At 39.6% G+C, this 18486-nt stretch overlaps 1 protein-coding gene across 1 annotated transcript in view; it reads left to right on the top strand.

The window, feature by feature from the left end:
• Positions 1 to 18486, top strand: part of clmna (calmin a) — a 31142-nt gene that overhangs the window by 4558 nt on the left and 8098 nt on the right. Inside the window, exons 2-9 of the mRNA XM_084569273.1 lie at positions 10288 to 10349; positions 13325 to 13420; positions 13962 to 14045; positions 14126 to 14218; positions 14690 to 14886; positions 15107 to 15300; positions 15984 to 16066; positions 16172 to 18340. Coding sequence (XP_084425399.1) covers positions 10288 to 10349; positions 13325 to 13420; positions 13962 to 14045; positions 14126 to 14218; positions 14690 to 14886; positions 15107 to 15300; positions 15984 to 16066; positions 16172 to 18340 — 2978 coding nt within the window. The remainder of the gene's footprint in view (positions 1 to 10287; positions 10350 to 13324; positions 13421 to 13961; positions 14046 to 14125; positions 14219 to 14689; positions 14887 to 15106; positions 15301 to 15983; positions 16067 to 16171; positions 18341 to 18486) is intronic.

The following is an 18486-nucleotide window of genomic DNA, read 5'->3' as shown; positions in this document are numbered from 1 at the left end:
TCAAATCGATCTTGCTTTGAAAGACTCGATATTGACTCATAAAATCTTCGAATAAGTTTTCTGAATATACACCATTTCCTGCAACCTCTCGTTAGAAATCTCACTGCAATGTCCTGATTTCATATGACAAGACTTGTGAGACCGCACAACGAGATTAGTCCATGTGTGAGGGAAATCCAAACCCACTACAAGCTAAGAGTGTGGGGCTCGCTTAACAAAGTTAATCTAATTAATTAGACGGTTTGTAATTAATCACATTTTAATCACTCTTTGTTGCCCCAAAACCAACATTTTTTAATTGAATTGAACTGAATCAAATAATAGACACAGACATGAATATTGTAAACTCAAGCTCTTTTAATGTCTGGAAAAAATGCATTTAATTGCATTTAAATTAAAAACAGCAGAACAAGAAATATCCCTGCCCTGGCCGAAATTGAACCGACCTAAAGTGCCATTTTAAATACTTGAAGTACTTTTCAGTGCAGTATTGAATTTAAATGGTAAAAAAACAATTCAACATAAAGTGCAGCTTCTACTTTTTTATTCTTCTGGTAAAACAACCAGAAATATAAATAGTTATCTGACAGGCTTAAATCTCCTATAAACTCCAAGTACCCATTGGCCATTTACCCTCCCACTCAAGTCACATACCTTTGTTTTTATTATTCTAAGAAGAAAAAACTGAGCATAGAGGAATAGTTCCTTGTTCTTCTAGTGTTTCCACTCACATAGACAAGCATGTTGGGTTGATGGGTGATCCTAAATTAGCCGTAGGATGTTGTGAACAGTGGCCCTCTACAGGAGAGTACAGGTGCATTTAAAATTACAATCAGTCATTGAAAGTAAATAATACTCAATACTATGTATGCTAAGTGATGACAAAATATAGTAAAAGAAAAAAAAAATCTTTCCAAATTACACAGAATGAATCTGAACTTCTGTGACGAGGGTTCTTTATTCATAGATCACAATAACATATGTTCTAGAGTTTTTTAAGTTTATTAATTATTGATTTAACGAAGGATTAATTGACTACTTCGACAGATTAATGAAAAAGGAATTGACAGATTAATCAACTAATCAAAAAAGATGTTAGAAAAAAAAAAAAGATAGATGCAGCCCTAGATTGGACTAGTTGCTATGTGTTATGGTGCTCCCAACTCATAGTGCTAGCAACCTCTGCCCTCTCTAGTGGAGAATGTGCTCTAATTAAAGGGCTGCAGGTTCTCAATACATGTTGCCACGACATTCCTCCTTGCCATTAAACAGAGTTTTTCCTGTAGAAGGGGGCTTTTGGTTTTGTCCCTTTTCTCTGTAATACTAACAAATGAGCTTCTGATGAGTGGCTGTTTCTTTGCATAAAACAGGCAGAGCGGCTAGCACTTTAAAACAATGGCCTGGAGGCTGTTGCATAACATGTGACGAGACGAGGAGAGAGAGAAAGAGCAAAAGGGAGAGCGCAGTTCTCTGTGCATTACAGCACTGAAGTCCCTGAGCTGAACATTTTAATATCAAACATCCCACACAGCCCTCTCTCTCTCACTCACATGCACATCCACACACACTGCCACCCACCTCATTGGGATGCAGGTTTCTGTTTGAGTACAATTCACTTAACTGGTGCACTAACACAGAACTGCACTGCACTAATACTGAACTAGAATGAAGCATTTTATATAACAATTATATCAAGTTGATATTCTAGATTGTAGCTGACATCATAATATTTCAGTTATGCTTCTGATTGGTTAGATAGTGTAGATTAACTTGTAGCAACTGGACAGATCAACGAGAAGCAAGAGAGACAACGAGTGAATGTGTAAGCTCATCTTCTGCTAGACACAGTTTAAATAATATTCTATTGCAGGATGTTCTTCTCTCTCTCTTTTTTTAAATTTTTTTTTCATTTATTTTTTTTAAATTAACAGCAGTTTAAGGCCACTGGCTTCCCAGATGAAGGCTGTGCTGTTAACAGAGTTTACTATATAGCAAATGGCAGTTTAGCTCTATGTTCTTCAGCAAGACATGAACCAAATGAACCAAAATGAATGAGGTGTTTGAATCAGGTGAATAGACTGCTATGGGGTGGGGGTGCCTGATCTGAGGGGGGTGGTACATGTCTAAGTAACATCCACATGAATCCCACGTACAAAAGTTTCCCAGCAGAATACTGAGTTGTTATAAGATGGTCAATGTTATTCACTTCTCTTGTCAGTGGTTTTAATGTTGTGGCTGATCTGTGTATACTGTACTGTACAAAATGTTGAAATTCAGTTTTAAAGCATCTAGCCACACCAGTGAGAGCAAAGACAGTGAGACAGAAACATCATCTGGAACTCACACTGAGCAGAATGTGGCATTCTTGAGCTTTTGCCCAGTCCCCCTACATTTCGGACCAAGGTGGGTGGCAGAGAGCTTTGGCCTTCCCAGTTCAACGAAAACAAAGTTCTTTTTAGTTGATTCTTTTTTTTTTGCATTTCTCCCATACTGTCCATTTTTCATGAGGCAAAGCATCAGATATCTGTTTGAAACTTGACTACACATTTTGTGTTCACTACATTAAATGTAGTCTTGATTTAAATGACACTTGACTCTTGGTATAACTGAAAGACGGGAAACTAGTTTTGCCTCAGATTTCATTATTTTTCATCGTTAATAATTGAGTTTGTGCATGTTGCAGAGACTCTTGTCAGGAGACTGAGTTCACTTTTTTTCCCAACAGGAAAAGGATGTGTTTGTGCCTGGGTGTGTTTAATTCTGCAGCGCTTGTTTCAGAAATTAAGGAGCATGTTCAAAGCGATACAGAGGAGTTCACAGACATTTTCACTGAAAGATAATTAAATTTGGCATGTTTATGAGTAGTATTATTAGGTAAATGTTTAGGTTTGGCAGGTTTCGTGTTAAAATATGATAAAATGTTTAAGAAAAGTTTGAAAGTTATGGTTATTATTTTAATAAAGATGTAAAAATGTTAAATAATCAGCTGCTCAGAAAATAATGAAAATAAATATTGATTTTACCTGACATCATTTTTCACCATCAAATTGTCATCTTTCTATGACATTTGTTGACTATTTTGTCATATGTACCTCTCGCCCACTGCAGCTTTAACTCAATCCCACTGCTTTTACCAAGTAATTACATGGTAAGTGTCTAGAAACATAGTCTGAACAGTGTTTCTTTCATAAAGCCGTGCCCATTTCCTACTTAAACAAAACAATGTTCTTGTGAAAAGGTCAGCAGTTAGTTATTGTAAAATAAACCTCGTCCAGTGGATGATGTCAGCTCAACCTTTGTCTGCGAGCTAGGATTGGTCTGGAATGCCTGTTTTTTTACGAGGAACAGGTGGTTCCACTGAGTCTGAGTAATGGCCTGGCATTAACACACACTGAAGCAGAGCTGCCTCGAAAGGGTTAAAGTGTTATGATGACAGAGCCCTGCGTCTCACCATTCAGTGTTTCCAAGAGACGATGCTCACGGGTTGACCTGTATCCCCTGGGGGCTTTCGCTGAACAGGTAGGTGAAAAGTTCTCCAGAAAAACACTTTCCCGCCAGGGATATGCTCTGGCTTTCACCTGATATTTCATGTTATGTCCACCTTTGCAGAAACCTTGATGCCTTCATAGCTTATGTGCACAGAAAATGTTCAGTCTATCTTTAGGCACCTACTAAAAATCTCCCGTTTGAACGCATTGCTTTAGTTTTTGGCTATGAAATCTTTATGAGCTCATCAGTTTATTTATACATATGGGCTCCTTCGAGAAGCAGCCGGTCTGTATTTTCTGGCACGATATGGAAGATGTTTGATGCAGGAGGACGTGAGCCAGTGTGTGTTGCGTTGAATTCTCAGCTGAGCGGTTAAAAACTTATTATTACTTTGTGTTGTCATTCCACAGAACGTCACAGCAGTTTGGAGCAGCTCAGTGGTCTTTTTTTTTTTTTTTTTAATCTGTTGGTAAAATAAATGATGATCTTGGGGATCCCCAATAACTGATACCTTTTTCAATGTCAAGGCGATGTCTGGATCATTATCCTTTAATGTATTACATTAAATCATTATTAGTTTTCCCAGCCATGGTTTCTCGTCGACATCCCTCACATTTAACTGATATGCTGCAATTGCACACCCTGACCAGCGAAACCACAATTAACCAAAACCATTGCTTTTAAATCGAGGGAGCAGCACATCGATCTATTAGATCTATGAGAGGGAACAAACCATGGGTCGGATATTTCTGTCTTATGATTTGATTTTGAGCCCTGCGATGGACTGGCAACCTGTCACGCTCTTTATGAATAACTACTCTGATGACTTTTGACTCTTTAATTTAGCTAGTCTGGGAGCACAAATGGTTTCTAAGGAAACAGAAGCATGTAAGGCTGCAGGAGTGTAAGGGTATGTGGAACTTACCTGAAGGTTGTGTAGCTGTATAACTCCTTTAGTTATTTATAGATATTTTCGAAATGGTTATAATACATAAACAAGGCACATGCGGTTTCAGTGGTGACACTGTGCTAAGCAGACAGAATTTGATCCAGGGGCCAATGACACAAGGGCAACCATTTTTCTCCAGCCACTGATCTGTGATTACACAAACATGCTGACTAGACTGTAGGGAGATATTCTGTTAATGCTGAGCATCTATAAATGTTTCAGGGGTATGTCTGTATCAGTACCTCTGTAGGGCTTTGTAAGACATAACTGATATGCGTTGGCCCGGCTCCATAATGGACCTACCGTGATGGTCCCATATGTCTCATTGTGCATGTGGCATCACATTATGTCACGTGTTATGTTGCAATGCTTTAACACAGTGGCTTCAGTGAAATGAATGCGTATCTGCAATACTATCAATCAGAACATGGCCTTCATATGTATATCTATTTGTCAATACAACACAGATCAACAAAAAAACAATATTTCACTCACCAACTGAAAAACTGAGATGTGGGAAACTTTCTCAAAATTCCCAGCTCTCAAAATTAACACATTAATAACACCCACCTTCTGTTATTATGAATATATGATCTGAAGTGTAGTCATAGTAAATAATTTCACCCAACCCACTAATTCATCTGCTCCTGCCTTTGGTTTTTGGGGAGAAGCTTGCTTGATTTTGAGGTGAACTTACTTACTATGAAATATTAAAGCTTTACTTTGACAGTCACAGTTCCTTTCTGGCTACTTCTTGCAGTGTTAACATAATACTACCTGATATGCCCCCTGGGCTGCTTTTACATAATATCTGATGCACTGCAGCTCTGCAGTGGGAAATGTTGTCTTTATGGCCCATAGAGATGTTACAACCATTGATGATCCAAAAGAACGCTCAGAGACAACATTAATGTCCAAAACGAAAATACAATACAAGCAAACAAACCCAGAGGAGTAGAAAAGGCCACAAAACACGGTTACAAATGAACACCCTGGTATAGTCATTTTGAAACTACGGCTGGAATGCAACACAGAGGACAAAGACAATCTGGCACAGAAACACATGAGTGCAGGAAGTTAAGTGTCTGAAATGACAGGAGACTTGAGTACAACTGATTCAAACTGGAAATGGTAAATTCATAATAGGGATGGGAAAGTAATAGTGGCCGAAACCCATAAACACACTGGAATGATGGCAGACAAGTAGCACCACTTGGCAGGGTGTTGTGTGCATTCTCAGCCTAAATGAAGTGTTTGCTCTAAGTGGTGGAATTTTTGGAGACAATGCAGCCCAGTCTAGTTACCAGGTATTGGTTGAGGTGCCTTGTCTGATCATTAGACACAAGGTGATGGTCAGAGGTGAGGCTGGGTGACAAACTGTGGAACTGTGGGTCTGTACACGTGAGGGTGTGTGTGTCTGTGTAAGGATGTGTATGTGTGGTCATGACTGAACAAGGGGAGGAGGAGCAAGATGGTGGATGTAGTCCATGTAAGGGATATGTCATACCAGAGTACCAGTCAGGGACATGTATTTGTGTGTGGTTAGTCAAAGAACGATAGTTCTTCTGCAAGTGCTTGAGCAGAAGCTTTAACCTTAGACTGTATATATGAACAACACACCAACCCTCTCTTGCATTGGCCAAACGGACGCAAGTTTCCTGGGGATTATACACTGAACTTATTTATCCATTTATTATTTGCTATTCTGACCTTCACAGAGTGGTTGGCATGGCAACTTGTAGTCATCATGAGGTCACATCCTGCTTCTATAGTGTCAAATAACTAACTAAAATGACACTTGAGTATGTATCAGCATTATATTAACTACCTAAATAGTAACTACCTGAAATGCCAAAATATATTTGATGTGTATTTTAGTGTTTTAGTTTGGCCCAAGTCCCATCCACTAACATGGAGTGCGTGGTGCTTAGGACCTATACTGCAGCCAGTCATCAGGAGGAGCTCTACTTGCTGTGGCTTCACTTTTGAGGAGCTGTTCCACCATCCATCTTTATACTGTTTATGGTAGTAACACTCAGACTCATGGTCAGTTGACTAAACAACACTATGATCAAAAGGTAACATGGACCCTGCATTGACACTTTAGAGCAACAATGTTCAGTTGTTTTTAATTGAGGCCGGCGATATGAAGCATTAAACACCTGACAAGTGACATGCTATGTATTGAAACTGAACTGGCTTCCACTTTTGTGGTGCTTCAATGACTCGGTAAACGGTAAATGGCCTTGTTTTTATATAGCGCTTTTCTACCGATTGGTACTCAAAGCGCTTTACAGTGACAGACGCATCTACCCATACAAGCACACGCACATTCACACATCAGTGCCACGCACTAGCACTGGGAGCAACTGGGGGTTCAGTGTCATACTAAAGGACAATTCGGCATGTGGCACATTCCAGCGATCAAACCGCTAACCCTCTGGTTTGTGGACAGCCCGCTCTACCTACTGAGCCACGGCCGCCCTCATGTGTTCCTTTCGCCTGTTAACTTTTAAACAGATATCACCAAAGTCAACAGGCATTTGAGCAGCACTTCAGCAGCAACTCATTGACAGTGTAGCTGGTCATTCTTGGCATTTTTGTAACTTTCATCACTTGTAGTGTGAATGGTGTTTCAGGATTCTAAAATAGTTTTCCAATGTGTTCCATTTAAATCCCTGTCTTTTATCACAAATGTAACCAGTAGTGGGGAATTGTCTATTATAAATCACCAAACAAATGGCTAATTTATATAATCAAAAAGCATATTGAAAACATAAAGAAAACTAAGTTAAATTAGGTGTGGCTGTCAGTATAGTCGGTGATGGTGTGCATAATGTGAGATGACATACAGTAACTCAAACAAAGATTTGTAGGAAACTCTACACAGACATAGGCTAGGTGGAGTTTTAAAGAGGGATACCACCACCCAGGTCCTTCAAACTACCACGATGGTCTGTGGTTAAAATTCAATCTTGTGATTAACAAAGGTGAAGCTGTGTAGTAACACAGACACTTAATTCTAATTCTAAATTCTAAAGTCTTGAATGGTGGGTAGGAACTCTGGCAGTCAGTGGCTGTTATGTTTTATGTGTAGTGGTTACCATAGCTGCCATTATGTTTCCTAGCATTTGTCTGGCTTTGCTTTACTCTGAAAATGCTCCATCCTGTTTCTTTCTTTCTTTTTTTTTTTTTGTTTTTTACAATGTGGAAAGAAAGGTCACATAGCCACTTTGTTGGTCTGCTTGTTGTGTGTGCACTCTGAGACAGTTTTTATGTGCTTTGGACAGGATTCACAAAACAAAGGGACACTGATGGCACAAAATTCCAGAGAGTCACTTACTGACCGTCAAGCTTTATAGATACATTAATTTGCAGTATAAGCAGCATGATCCAGCCAGACTCAGCTTGGTTATGGTAATAAACCATTTGCATTTCATTATGGAAAGTATTTCAACCAATACAGGCAAAAAAAACAGCACACAATTGAATAGTCCTACAACCAATCAGAGCCATATAGTTGCAAACAAATTAAACTCCACTGCGTTCAAATGTCGTGTATGTTACTCTTCAGTCCATCACCACACAAAGCCCATCCAAAAAAAACATTTACTAACGGAGCGAGCACAGACCTAAATTACCACACAAAACTTCAGGCTACATACAGAACACACTGCAGCCAAAACAAAAAAAAAAAAAAAAGTGGATTCAGTACACTGAACCTCCTGTGTTTGCATGGCAAGCAAATGAGACCAACCAGAGCACTCAGATGTTGGCTCCCAGTTCCGAAAAGGTTTATCCTTGACAAACTGAACTTGAATACACGAATAAAAGGAAGAAAAGAATAAACCTCATGTTCGGTAACTATGTATAAATCACATTGTTTTTGTGATTGTCTTTTGGATGTATATTCATCTCAAAACCCTCACACACATTTTAAACAACATCAATGTTTGAACCAGTTGCATTTGCTCCTTTGGCTGCCTTACTTTAGCTGTACTGTGAGTGAGAAGATAGTAATGTTGCTGGTCTAGTTGCACCTGTATCTCAGGAAGTAACTTCAGTGTGTGATTAGTATGAATTGTGGATTATGAAACTAAAATTTGTATTATGTCCTCAGTGCCTCTGTTTGCCAGGCCAGTTCGTCTCAAGTAGAAAAAATATGCATGTAAAAGAACACAGTTACACCTTCTAAACATGCACAAATTCCCTCGATTGTAGAGTAATCCTCTTACTAAAGACACTATCCACTGGTGTCATAGTTTAAATATAAATGAACACACTTATATAAATCATTTCTTGTATAGTGTACAGAATACAATGGTTCTTAAAATTCTCTGCTATTGAAGTGACACAAACTCACTGTTCAGTCACTCATTCAGTTCCTGAACTTGTTTTTCAAATTTTGGGAGCAGTGTTAAGACTTTATTGGACAGCAACAGTATAGTGTTGACGGACAACAGGGAGAGATGGAGAGCTGGTTCCTGTCCGGTGTGTCCAGTTATATGGTACCAAAATACATCCTCCCAAATACATCATACAGCTCATACAGTTGAGTTAACAGCTCCAAAACATTTTTGCCGAAACAAATCATTAAAACCTTTATGAAGGTAAAACTTATTGCAGAATGTTGGGTTGTCCTACATTCGTTTCAGCTATGTGTATCTAATAATCGACAACTGAATGTAGCCTGTATTAAGAACATTGCATTACTTTGATCAGTTTCTCCTGAAAAGAAGTGTCAGCTTTGGTCTGGCTAAGGTAAATTTAACAAGACCAATACCTAACGTACTAGACTTCTATTTTCCAACCTCACATCGCCGTCCTTTTTTTAAAAGTTCACTCCTTCATTTCTTCTTTGTGTCATCCTCTCTTTATTCAAACTTCCCACCCTCTTTCCCTACTCTGCCACCTCCCTATCTCTGCCCTGACAAAGATTCATGTGTTAAAGCATCATCCACGCTTCTTCAATAACAACCCAACTCCTGCATTCTCTGCCTTCGAGGTGTTTCCTTGTGATCAAGCCCTTCAGAACAGACGTTTAAGCTGATGGCACACATTTATAAATCAGTGGCGTGCCTTATGCATGACTCTACCATGAAAATGAGACTGAGGCCAATTTGGACATTTACTGTGAGACAAGGTGTCTGCGCCACCCAGCCACTGTGAAGCATTCATGATTCCACTTGAAGATGAAATCATACATTTCATCACAGCAGCCATAGCACTCATTTGTAGTGAGTGCAAAGCAGAGTTAACCAGAGTGTTTACAGTGGGCCGCTGACTTGGCTGCCATCATTCAGAGACCCTCCCCCCCTTTAGTTGTTGTTCCCCACATACACCCACAGTCTGTATTGTGGTGCAGCCACAGGCTCTTCAGCAGGGCAGACAAGTTGTTGGGATTTGTATTTTATGAGACTCTTTGGTTAATATTTGTGATAATAATGGACTAATGGTGTTTCCTTGTGACTGCCATAAAAACATTTACATCATAGATTTCAGCAAAACTGAATATAGCAGCCTCTTAATCAGTATTCCTTAGGACAGGTTAAATTATTTCAGTGTGTTACTGATATATCGACCTTTCATCCATCTGTTTATTACTGGATCTAACATGATTTATGTTATGACTGTGAGTAGTTTTAGTAGTGTTTCTCAGTTTCAATTGGATAGTTTAAACTCGGCTTTTCATGGAAACCTTAATTATGTAAATCTTTGAAATGCCTCAGTCCAGAGGTAATAAGAATATGATTTTGATGCATACTTGCTTGCTTCTTTGGTAAACATTGTGTACCTGGCTTCAGTTTCCTGATGACTGAAAACATTTTTTCATCTTTTTTGTGTTGCAGTTGAAAGAGAAATGGTTCAGAAGAGGACCTTCACCCGGTGGATGAACCTACATTTAGAAAAGGTTTGTCCATAGCATCACAAATTGCAGAAGTTAGATGTTGTGTTATTGTGCTGAAAGCGTTGAGCTCATTTTCAGAATGAGACACTTTGAAGTCGGCCACTTCTTATGCAATAACTGGATGCATGCTGCAATGCTATTTGGAACTGGTTGAGCTTGATACCACGGTTGAGGTGAAACCAGTTAAGCTTATGTTAAAAAATCTGACTAAAAGATGTGCTGGATACACATAAGTAAAAATTATATGTAGCAGGGGCAGGTACCTGCTGGTAATCTCACTCCTAACACACTCCTAGCATATCCCAAATCAAATGAAGAAGGACATCTAATGCATAGGTAACCTACAGTATGTGTGACAGCAAACCCAAAAACCTTATAGGTCAGGTTCTTGTCAAATGATTCTATAATATTATGGTGTCACTTTTGTCAACTTTTCTTACCACCACTTGTTTACGTCACTGAATCACTAGAAACAAGAAAGAAACCATAATGGTAAACACATTTACCCACTCGTTCACACAAGCACACTCACACTGCTGCCATAATCATTGTCTGTATGCTCAGCTATTGCAAAGCTGCTTACTGAGCTTCACATTTTACTATATAAATGGTAAAAGGCAATTTCTTGTATTGCCAAAAAACCCAAAGGGTAGCTCAGGCTTTATCACAGACTGTCATGAAGCTGAGATAACAGGACCATGCTTACTATATGTGTTTTGACACCACAGCTATGATGTGGTGTGCATAAACAGCAGCCTGAGCAGTCTGAATTATACATGCGGCTGTGTGGAACTGCCTGTGTGCTGCATTAAAGTTTAATTAGGGGTGAAAGTGTTAATCAGAGAGAACAATGCCAATGGTACAAGTCTAACTATGCAAGGTGGTGGTTTTCCTCTCAACACTCCTTCTACTACCCCTAGCGGGGGTATCACTGTGTGGATGTTAATGTGGAAATTGTCAATATTGAAGTGTCAATAATATAGTGGAGACCATTTAAAAACATTGTTGTAGGAGCTAAATGTATTACTACTGCTACTAAGACATCCAGAGATGAGATGTCTAACCCAGGGGTGACCTTGCTTATGCACTCATGCTTCCCAAACTGTACCACGTGATGTATGATATGTTTGGCTCTGTATTTGGCTCCTACAACTTTTCCATGTTTGAAGTGTTCCCACCAGAGAGCAATGTTTATTTTTGCACGAAAGAAAAAAGCCATGCCCAAAATATCTTGGTAAAAATTCTTAAGGAATGAAGAAGACTGGAAATCGTTCTAGCCATAATGGGAAAAATCTATCATTGCTATTATAAATAGAGAAATAGATGAAGGCTGAAAAGATAGAAATAATGATTCAATTTTCGATTACTATTAAAAGAATGCTGAGGTATCTTAGTCAGCCTTGGTCATTCATTTATTTGTTTTTTAACATGTATTCTCTGTATCTAGCCATGCAAACTCGCTTGTGGCTAGAGAAGCCTGATTAATTTATGAATTAAATTTTAATAAATTAATAAATTGATTAAATTTAATTTGCCAGTATGCAAGTATGCAAAGTCTTCAAAAATGGGCGCATTTTTACCTATTATGTACAAAATAAAGAGTCCCTTAAAGACTACAGCTAATTATTATTTTCATTATCATTTATATATGGAACCTCTGTAGTTTAACTCCAGAGCCTTTGTTTTGCTTCTGTTTGCAGCAGTTTCCTGACAGCGGGTGAGTCAGGAGCGTCTGATCGAGCCTTTTGTTTTCTCTCCAACAATGAGCCTCTCTTCTCATTGTTTGGCTATGTGTCTGACCCACTAATTGACAATCATACGTTTGTCTTCCGTGATCTTGAAAAGTTCCAGTCATTTACACCCCCACCCTCCACCCCCTGTTACAGCTTTCACATTTGCCATGTTCAGACAAGTTCACATGCCTGATGTTATCTCATGCTGTCATGCTGTTGATTACGCTGTGAATCTCTGCTGATTTTCAAACATATATTTACATAGTTCACTCTGGTTTTGGTCAAGAGTTGTTTTCGACTTACTCAAACATGTAGTGTGTCAGTATTTTTCAGCAAGGTGTGTTTGATGGAGACGTGGGCGTGGCTTTGATTTCTAATGCACCAAATGGGGCATAATGACCGAATTTTATCCATTTCATAAGTACATTCAGAAATGGATATGAAATATTAGACTTAGACTTTAACTTAAACAAACTTTATTCATCCACAAGGGAAATTGCTTGGTCATAGTACCTTAGTTGCACATAAAAAACAAACTCGAGAACCACAAGTAAAAACAAAGATGCAATAAGACTAAAAAAAATAAGATTAAAATAAAATAAAAATAAAACAGAAGTAAAAATCTAGTAAAATAAAATACTATAAGCAAAAAACAAAATACAAAATTAGCATATGAACAAATGTACAGGAAATAGAGATGTGCATGTAAATACATATACATAGGAAGTATTAAAAAGGTGGAATAATGTGCATTAACATTAATAACATGGAGTTATCTGTTGCAGAAAGGTGAGTTGTTGTACAGCTGGATTGAGAAGGGTATGAAAGTAGTCCTGTAGCATCATTCTGTTGGACAATGAGCTCCGCTGGTGATCAATAGTCTGGAAACCCCTCTATTGTCCGGAAAAACAAGTATTGTGTTGTATTGTGTATTGTGTCGTTCACTTGTTTACGGACAGAATAATTATTATAGAAGAATGTTTTGACATTTAATTGTTGGTTGCCATTTTTAAATTGAAAATTAGCAAATAGACAGAAGCCAAAATAGTTAACAGTTCTCCACATTTTTCAAATGGCAGGATCATGTTTGTCATCTATAATACACTGGGTGTTGAACTTTAGGAAGCCATCAAAGTGACTGAAAAACACTGAAGGTACATTGTGTCATGGTATCAGTTTTGAGAGTTCTGTGTTCTCACGTCTCACCTCCACTCTTGCTGCCTTCCTTCTTCTTTTAATCCTCAGTGTGACCCACCGATTGAAGTCCATGACCTTTTTCAGGACATCCAGGATGGACGCATCCTCATGGCCCTGCTGGAGGAACTCTCTGGCTGCAAACTGGTCAGGCTGTCAAATATATTGTAGTGCCAGATATTGTTACACATGTAATTGTAAAGTATTGTGTATAATATGCTGATTTCAAATTGAACTTGTAAGGTTGTAGTTACGGCATGGGACCTTGTGTACACAAAATGGTTGGCGTTCAGTTGGTAACATCACACCAGAGGCTGTGAGAACACCGCAGCTAGCTAGGTAACAGTTAGCATCTAGAAGCCACTGAAGAAGTTCAGTAAGCTAATGATCAGGGTACTTAATGGAGATACAGAAGTGTAATAAAAGAACAAGGCTGTTAGGAATATTAACATTTTCCTCAGACATTTTATAAAACTGATTAAGAAAACAAATTTCCTGAATTTAGTGTCTGCCTCCACTTACAAAGATATAAATACGACAACAGGGCTGCTCTATGTGGCGCTTTCTTGTCAACGCGGTAAACACAATTTGTAGTGTAGTGCAGTAGTGGTAGAAGTAGTTGTTGTTGCAGTGTATGGAGCATTTATAATATTTTATTCTGTTTTTCTTGATCTGAATGACCTTACAGCTCCATGGGTTCAAGAAGTCCTCCCATCGGATTTTCAGACTCAACAACATCGCCAAGGTCCTCTCTTTCTTGGAGGAGAGAAACGTGAGTATCTCAGCTGGTCATCTTTTGCACTGCTTGATGAGTAGCTGAACTGTCAACACAGACGTAACTTGTCTCCTCAGGTAAAGTTGGTCAGTATCGATGCAGTTGATGTTGCAGATGGAAACTCCTCTATTATCCTGGGACTTATCTGGAACATCATCTTGTTTTTCCAGGTAATGTCATTTTTGTGTTCTTTTGATCCAGCCCTGGATTTTATTGCTTGTTCCCCCCCCTCAGTAATAAAGAGTAAAGCCACTTTTAGGAAAGTTCCCCATCCTCTCGGTAACCAAAGATTCACCACTAAACACTCCATTTACAGACTGAAGTTGAAGTGTGTCTGTGAACTGAGTCAACACTGATAGCAAGATGAATCCACAAGGTTATCAGAGAGTTATTTATCAACCTGGACTTTCCAGCATGACTGTTCTCCAAAAGACAAAGCCAAGTTGACCCTTCAGAAATATGTTTGCCTAATCACTCATGGTTTCTTTAACAAATGTACGGAGTGCTGTATTGTTACAAAGACTCAGCAGCTGGTCATAATAATCATAATACTTTGCTGGTAAAACATAATTGAATTTGCTGAAGTTAGTAGTAGAACAGGACTGAAGAAGAATGTAATCCAACTGTCTGCCTCTTTGCAGATTAAGGAACTGACTGGAAACATCAGAAGCCAGTTCCCTTCCACGTCCAGCCTGTCATCTATCCCCACCAGCTCCGACTCCGACGTGTCTTACTGCAGCACGCCGTCGGACGAAAGACAGACAGCATCTACAGCCATGCAAGAACAAGGCAAGGCCATTAAAAAGTTGCTGCAGTGGGTGCAGAAGCGAACACGCAAGTAAGTTTAGTCTGTCTTAATTATGATTGTTCCATTAAACCTTAGAAGTCTGACAAAGTGTATCATTTCTTTGTATCTTGTTGATATTGGTGAATATGCAGTGTGGTTAGTCTGAGAGCCATAACCATGAAAAAGGTCTATTTGTTTGTACTTTCAGTCTCAAAGTTAGTTTCACTGTCTTTCTGGCCTGGCCCCAACCAATGAATATGTCTTGTTTTAGATATGGTGTGGCAGTGCAGGACTTTGGGAAGAGCTGGACAAGTGGTCTGGCCTTCCTAGCTGTCATTAAGTCCATTGACCCTAGCCTGGTAGACATGAGGAAGGCCCTGCTTCGGAGTGCCAGAGAGAATCTGGAGGATGCATTCAGGATAGCCCACTACAGCCTGGGTATACCACGCCTTCTGGAACCTGAGGGTAACAAAAAATGCCTACATTTTCATCTAACCTGGTTACTACCGTGTCTAACTTAAGACAGATTTATGGTCATGCATCACATCAACCCGAAGCTCTGTAGCTCTGACATGCAACTCCCTATAAATGCAACTACATGCCACAGTGATGCAAACTCCAACACCTGTCATTGATCCAAAATGCATTTTCTTGCTCATATCTCTCAGTGGCCGTCCCTCCTTCCTTCCTTTTCCTACACATTATCTACTCAGACATCTTATCTCCTTTGTGCATTGCAGTGATTTCAGTAAAAGCAACTGTTGTTCAACAGTTATTAGCCCCAACCCCAACATGAGCCACTCAGTTCCAGTTGCCATGGTTTGAGTACACATAGGTGTCTCCTAGATAATGGGCCATCCCTAATCCTAGGATACATGACAAAGGATGCTGAGGCTTAGTGTTCGAATAAATAGCAAACATGTACATTACTAACAATAAATTGTTAGTAATGTACATGTTAGTAATTTTTCTTTACTAACATGTATATATGGATGGATATTATCACTATTAATAGGCGCATCACATTTGAGAAATGCTGCCACATATTTATGTTGTTATCAGTCTGCTTTATTTGGAGCAGACTGATTAACATGGAAATTTTTGCATAAAATGGCAGCATGGTAATAATTGTATTTTTATTTGCTCAGATGTGACTATTAATGCACCAGATGAGCAATCCATCATGATGTATGTGTCACAGTTCCTGGAGCACTTCCCTGGTATACAGGAGGTAAGAATCCCCTACAGTGCATGGACGATGTAAATCTGATATTAGATTTGACATCACAACGTGGCCGCTAATACATTTCTGCCAACTTCTTTGTTTCTCCCATAGCCAGAGGAGCCCTGCAAGACGATTGAACGAAGCATCTCCATGGGCCGACTCAACTTATATGAGCGTGATTTTGATTATATAAGGAATGGTGTCCACCGCAGCAGAGTGAAGGAGCGGTCCTACATGTTCCAGAGAGACTGTGCCAAACTCCCACCCAAAATCTTAATTTCCTCAATATCAGAAGACAGAAGCATCATGTCACCACCCTTAAGGGTGGCTGCAACTCGCTCATGGTCCAGTGAAGACTATTTAGCAGATTCCCCCCACAAGGACTCCAGTAGTGTGCTTGAAAACCCCAAGAAACCTGCCAGCAAGGCCTTACCCAACTTGACCTCTAATTCCCCACATCTGTCTGATACTCACTCGCTAACTGGCTCATCAGTGCCTGAGTCTGTAAACACTGACTCAGTACTTGGTGACTCTGCAGTTAGCTCACCAGACTCCTGGATAGAGAGCGATATTGGTTTGATGCCAGACAGGTTTAGTGAGAGCCGAAGTGACAGTTCTTTGGGTGACAGCGGGGCAGCCTGGGATATATACCATGCCACCCCTGTGGAGGTGACTACTTTTGATGAAGGATGCATTCCATTAATAAAGGACAGAAGCCCTGATGAGCAGTCAATGACTGAGTCATCCATCGATGAAGGAATTTATTCACTGAGCTCACTAGAGAGCACCCAGGGCAAACTCAAAGAGAATTCTGAGAAAAAGTTAGTAGAAGTAGTACAGGAGAAAGAGACAGTCCACAATCAGAACCTGGCAGTTGACCAGGTACCTGATCAGAGTGAAACTGAGATTACAAAAGAAGTAGACTTTGCCCTGACAGATGCAACTCTGCTTCAAAGAGAAAATGTACTGGCCAGCTCTGTTGCTGAAGACTTCCTTCAGTCTGATGAACCCAACCAGTGCAAACTCAGCTCCACCTCTGAACCATCGCCTGGACATTTTGAACAACTCATGAAGCAGAATAGTGTGGAACATAGCAATAATATGGATCTGGAATGTTTAAAGAAGTCTGTGGACTTCATCAGGGATGCTAAGGACCATGATGGACAAATTAGTGGTAAAACAGAAAGTCTGAAAAAGAGAAATAACTCTGAGGAGGTTGAAGAAGAAACTGAATGGCAGAAAACAGATTCTCCTTTACAAAACAAAAGAGATGACCCAGATTCTCAAGAAAGCAATGGTTCATATATGTGTAAAGGTTTAGAAAACGAACATTCAACCAACCAAGAGAGATCATCAAAAATTACTCTGGACCCAATCACTGGCATGAATATTCCCTTGATTTCCATTTCCAGTGTGCCAGAAGAGCCGGATGAAGAGGGAATATGTGGCCCAGAAGAACAAGGTCCTGCTGAGGATGAAGATCCGGACCAGCAAAGAGTGCTTAGAAGTGAGCGAGCTAACACAGATGTCAACAGGGCTCAAACTCCAAATGAATCCAGCTCTGTCTATAGTGAAGATGACAACATTTCTGTTGAAATTCCTTCCTGTCTTGAATCAGAAAATGTTACAGAAACAACTGCAGAACAAATACGAGACTTGGAAAATGAGCATTGGGATGAACACATCAGCCGATCAACAAACACATGTGGGCCAGACCCAGTATGTGACATGGAAATAAATAATAAATGTCATGATGATTCTCAGGGAGGAAAGGATTTGATTGTGCAGTCGCCTTGCTCAAATACTGAAACTGAACTTGTGAAAACTGAGGAGGTCTTGGATTCAACTCATCTATTTGATGGACACCAGGACATACGAATGGACGCCTCTTCTAAAAATGAGACTGCAGACACACAGTACAACACGCTGGATCCAGACGACTATAAGTTAGATGGTAAGATCGGGATTCAGGGTAATGAACCAGTTAGTGTGTCTACAAACATGAATGTGTTTCATGCAGACTTTGGTCGACATTCTCCTACAGAAGATCTCATTGGTGACCTTATTGAACCCATGGATCTGTTCTACCCTGACAAAGAGGAGCCCATGTTTACAGAGCCACCTGACACAGAAATGCAGCGTTGGCCTTCTGTTTTGAGTGTGTCTGCTCTCCAGCCGGCGCCATCCTCAGAGACTTTGCCAGATGACCAACAACTCACCATGCCAGCTGATGACTCCAGCAATGAAGCAGGTTTTCTTCAAGAGCACGATAAGTTAAATGTGAGTTTTTCTTCAATTATCTTAACGTTCTGTGTAGTTTTTGACCATTTCTATTTAGGTTTTGACTGGTCACATTCAGTTTACTGAGCAAACTAAGACATAATAAATGTCAATGAATTTTCTCAAGCATTTTAATGAATTTGATA

This window comes from Chelon labrosus (genome assembly GCF_963514085.1).
Source record: "Chelon labrosus genome assembly, chromosome: 20".
NCBI lineage: Eukaryota > Metazoa > Chordata > Actinopteri > Mugiliformes > Mugilidae > Chelon > Chelon labrosus.
The sequence above is the reverse complement of the archived record's forward strand: the minus strand, read 5'-3'. Positions and strand labels throughout refer to the sequence as shown.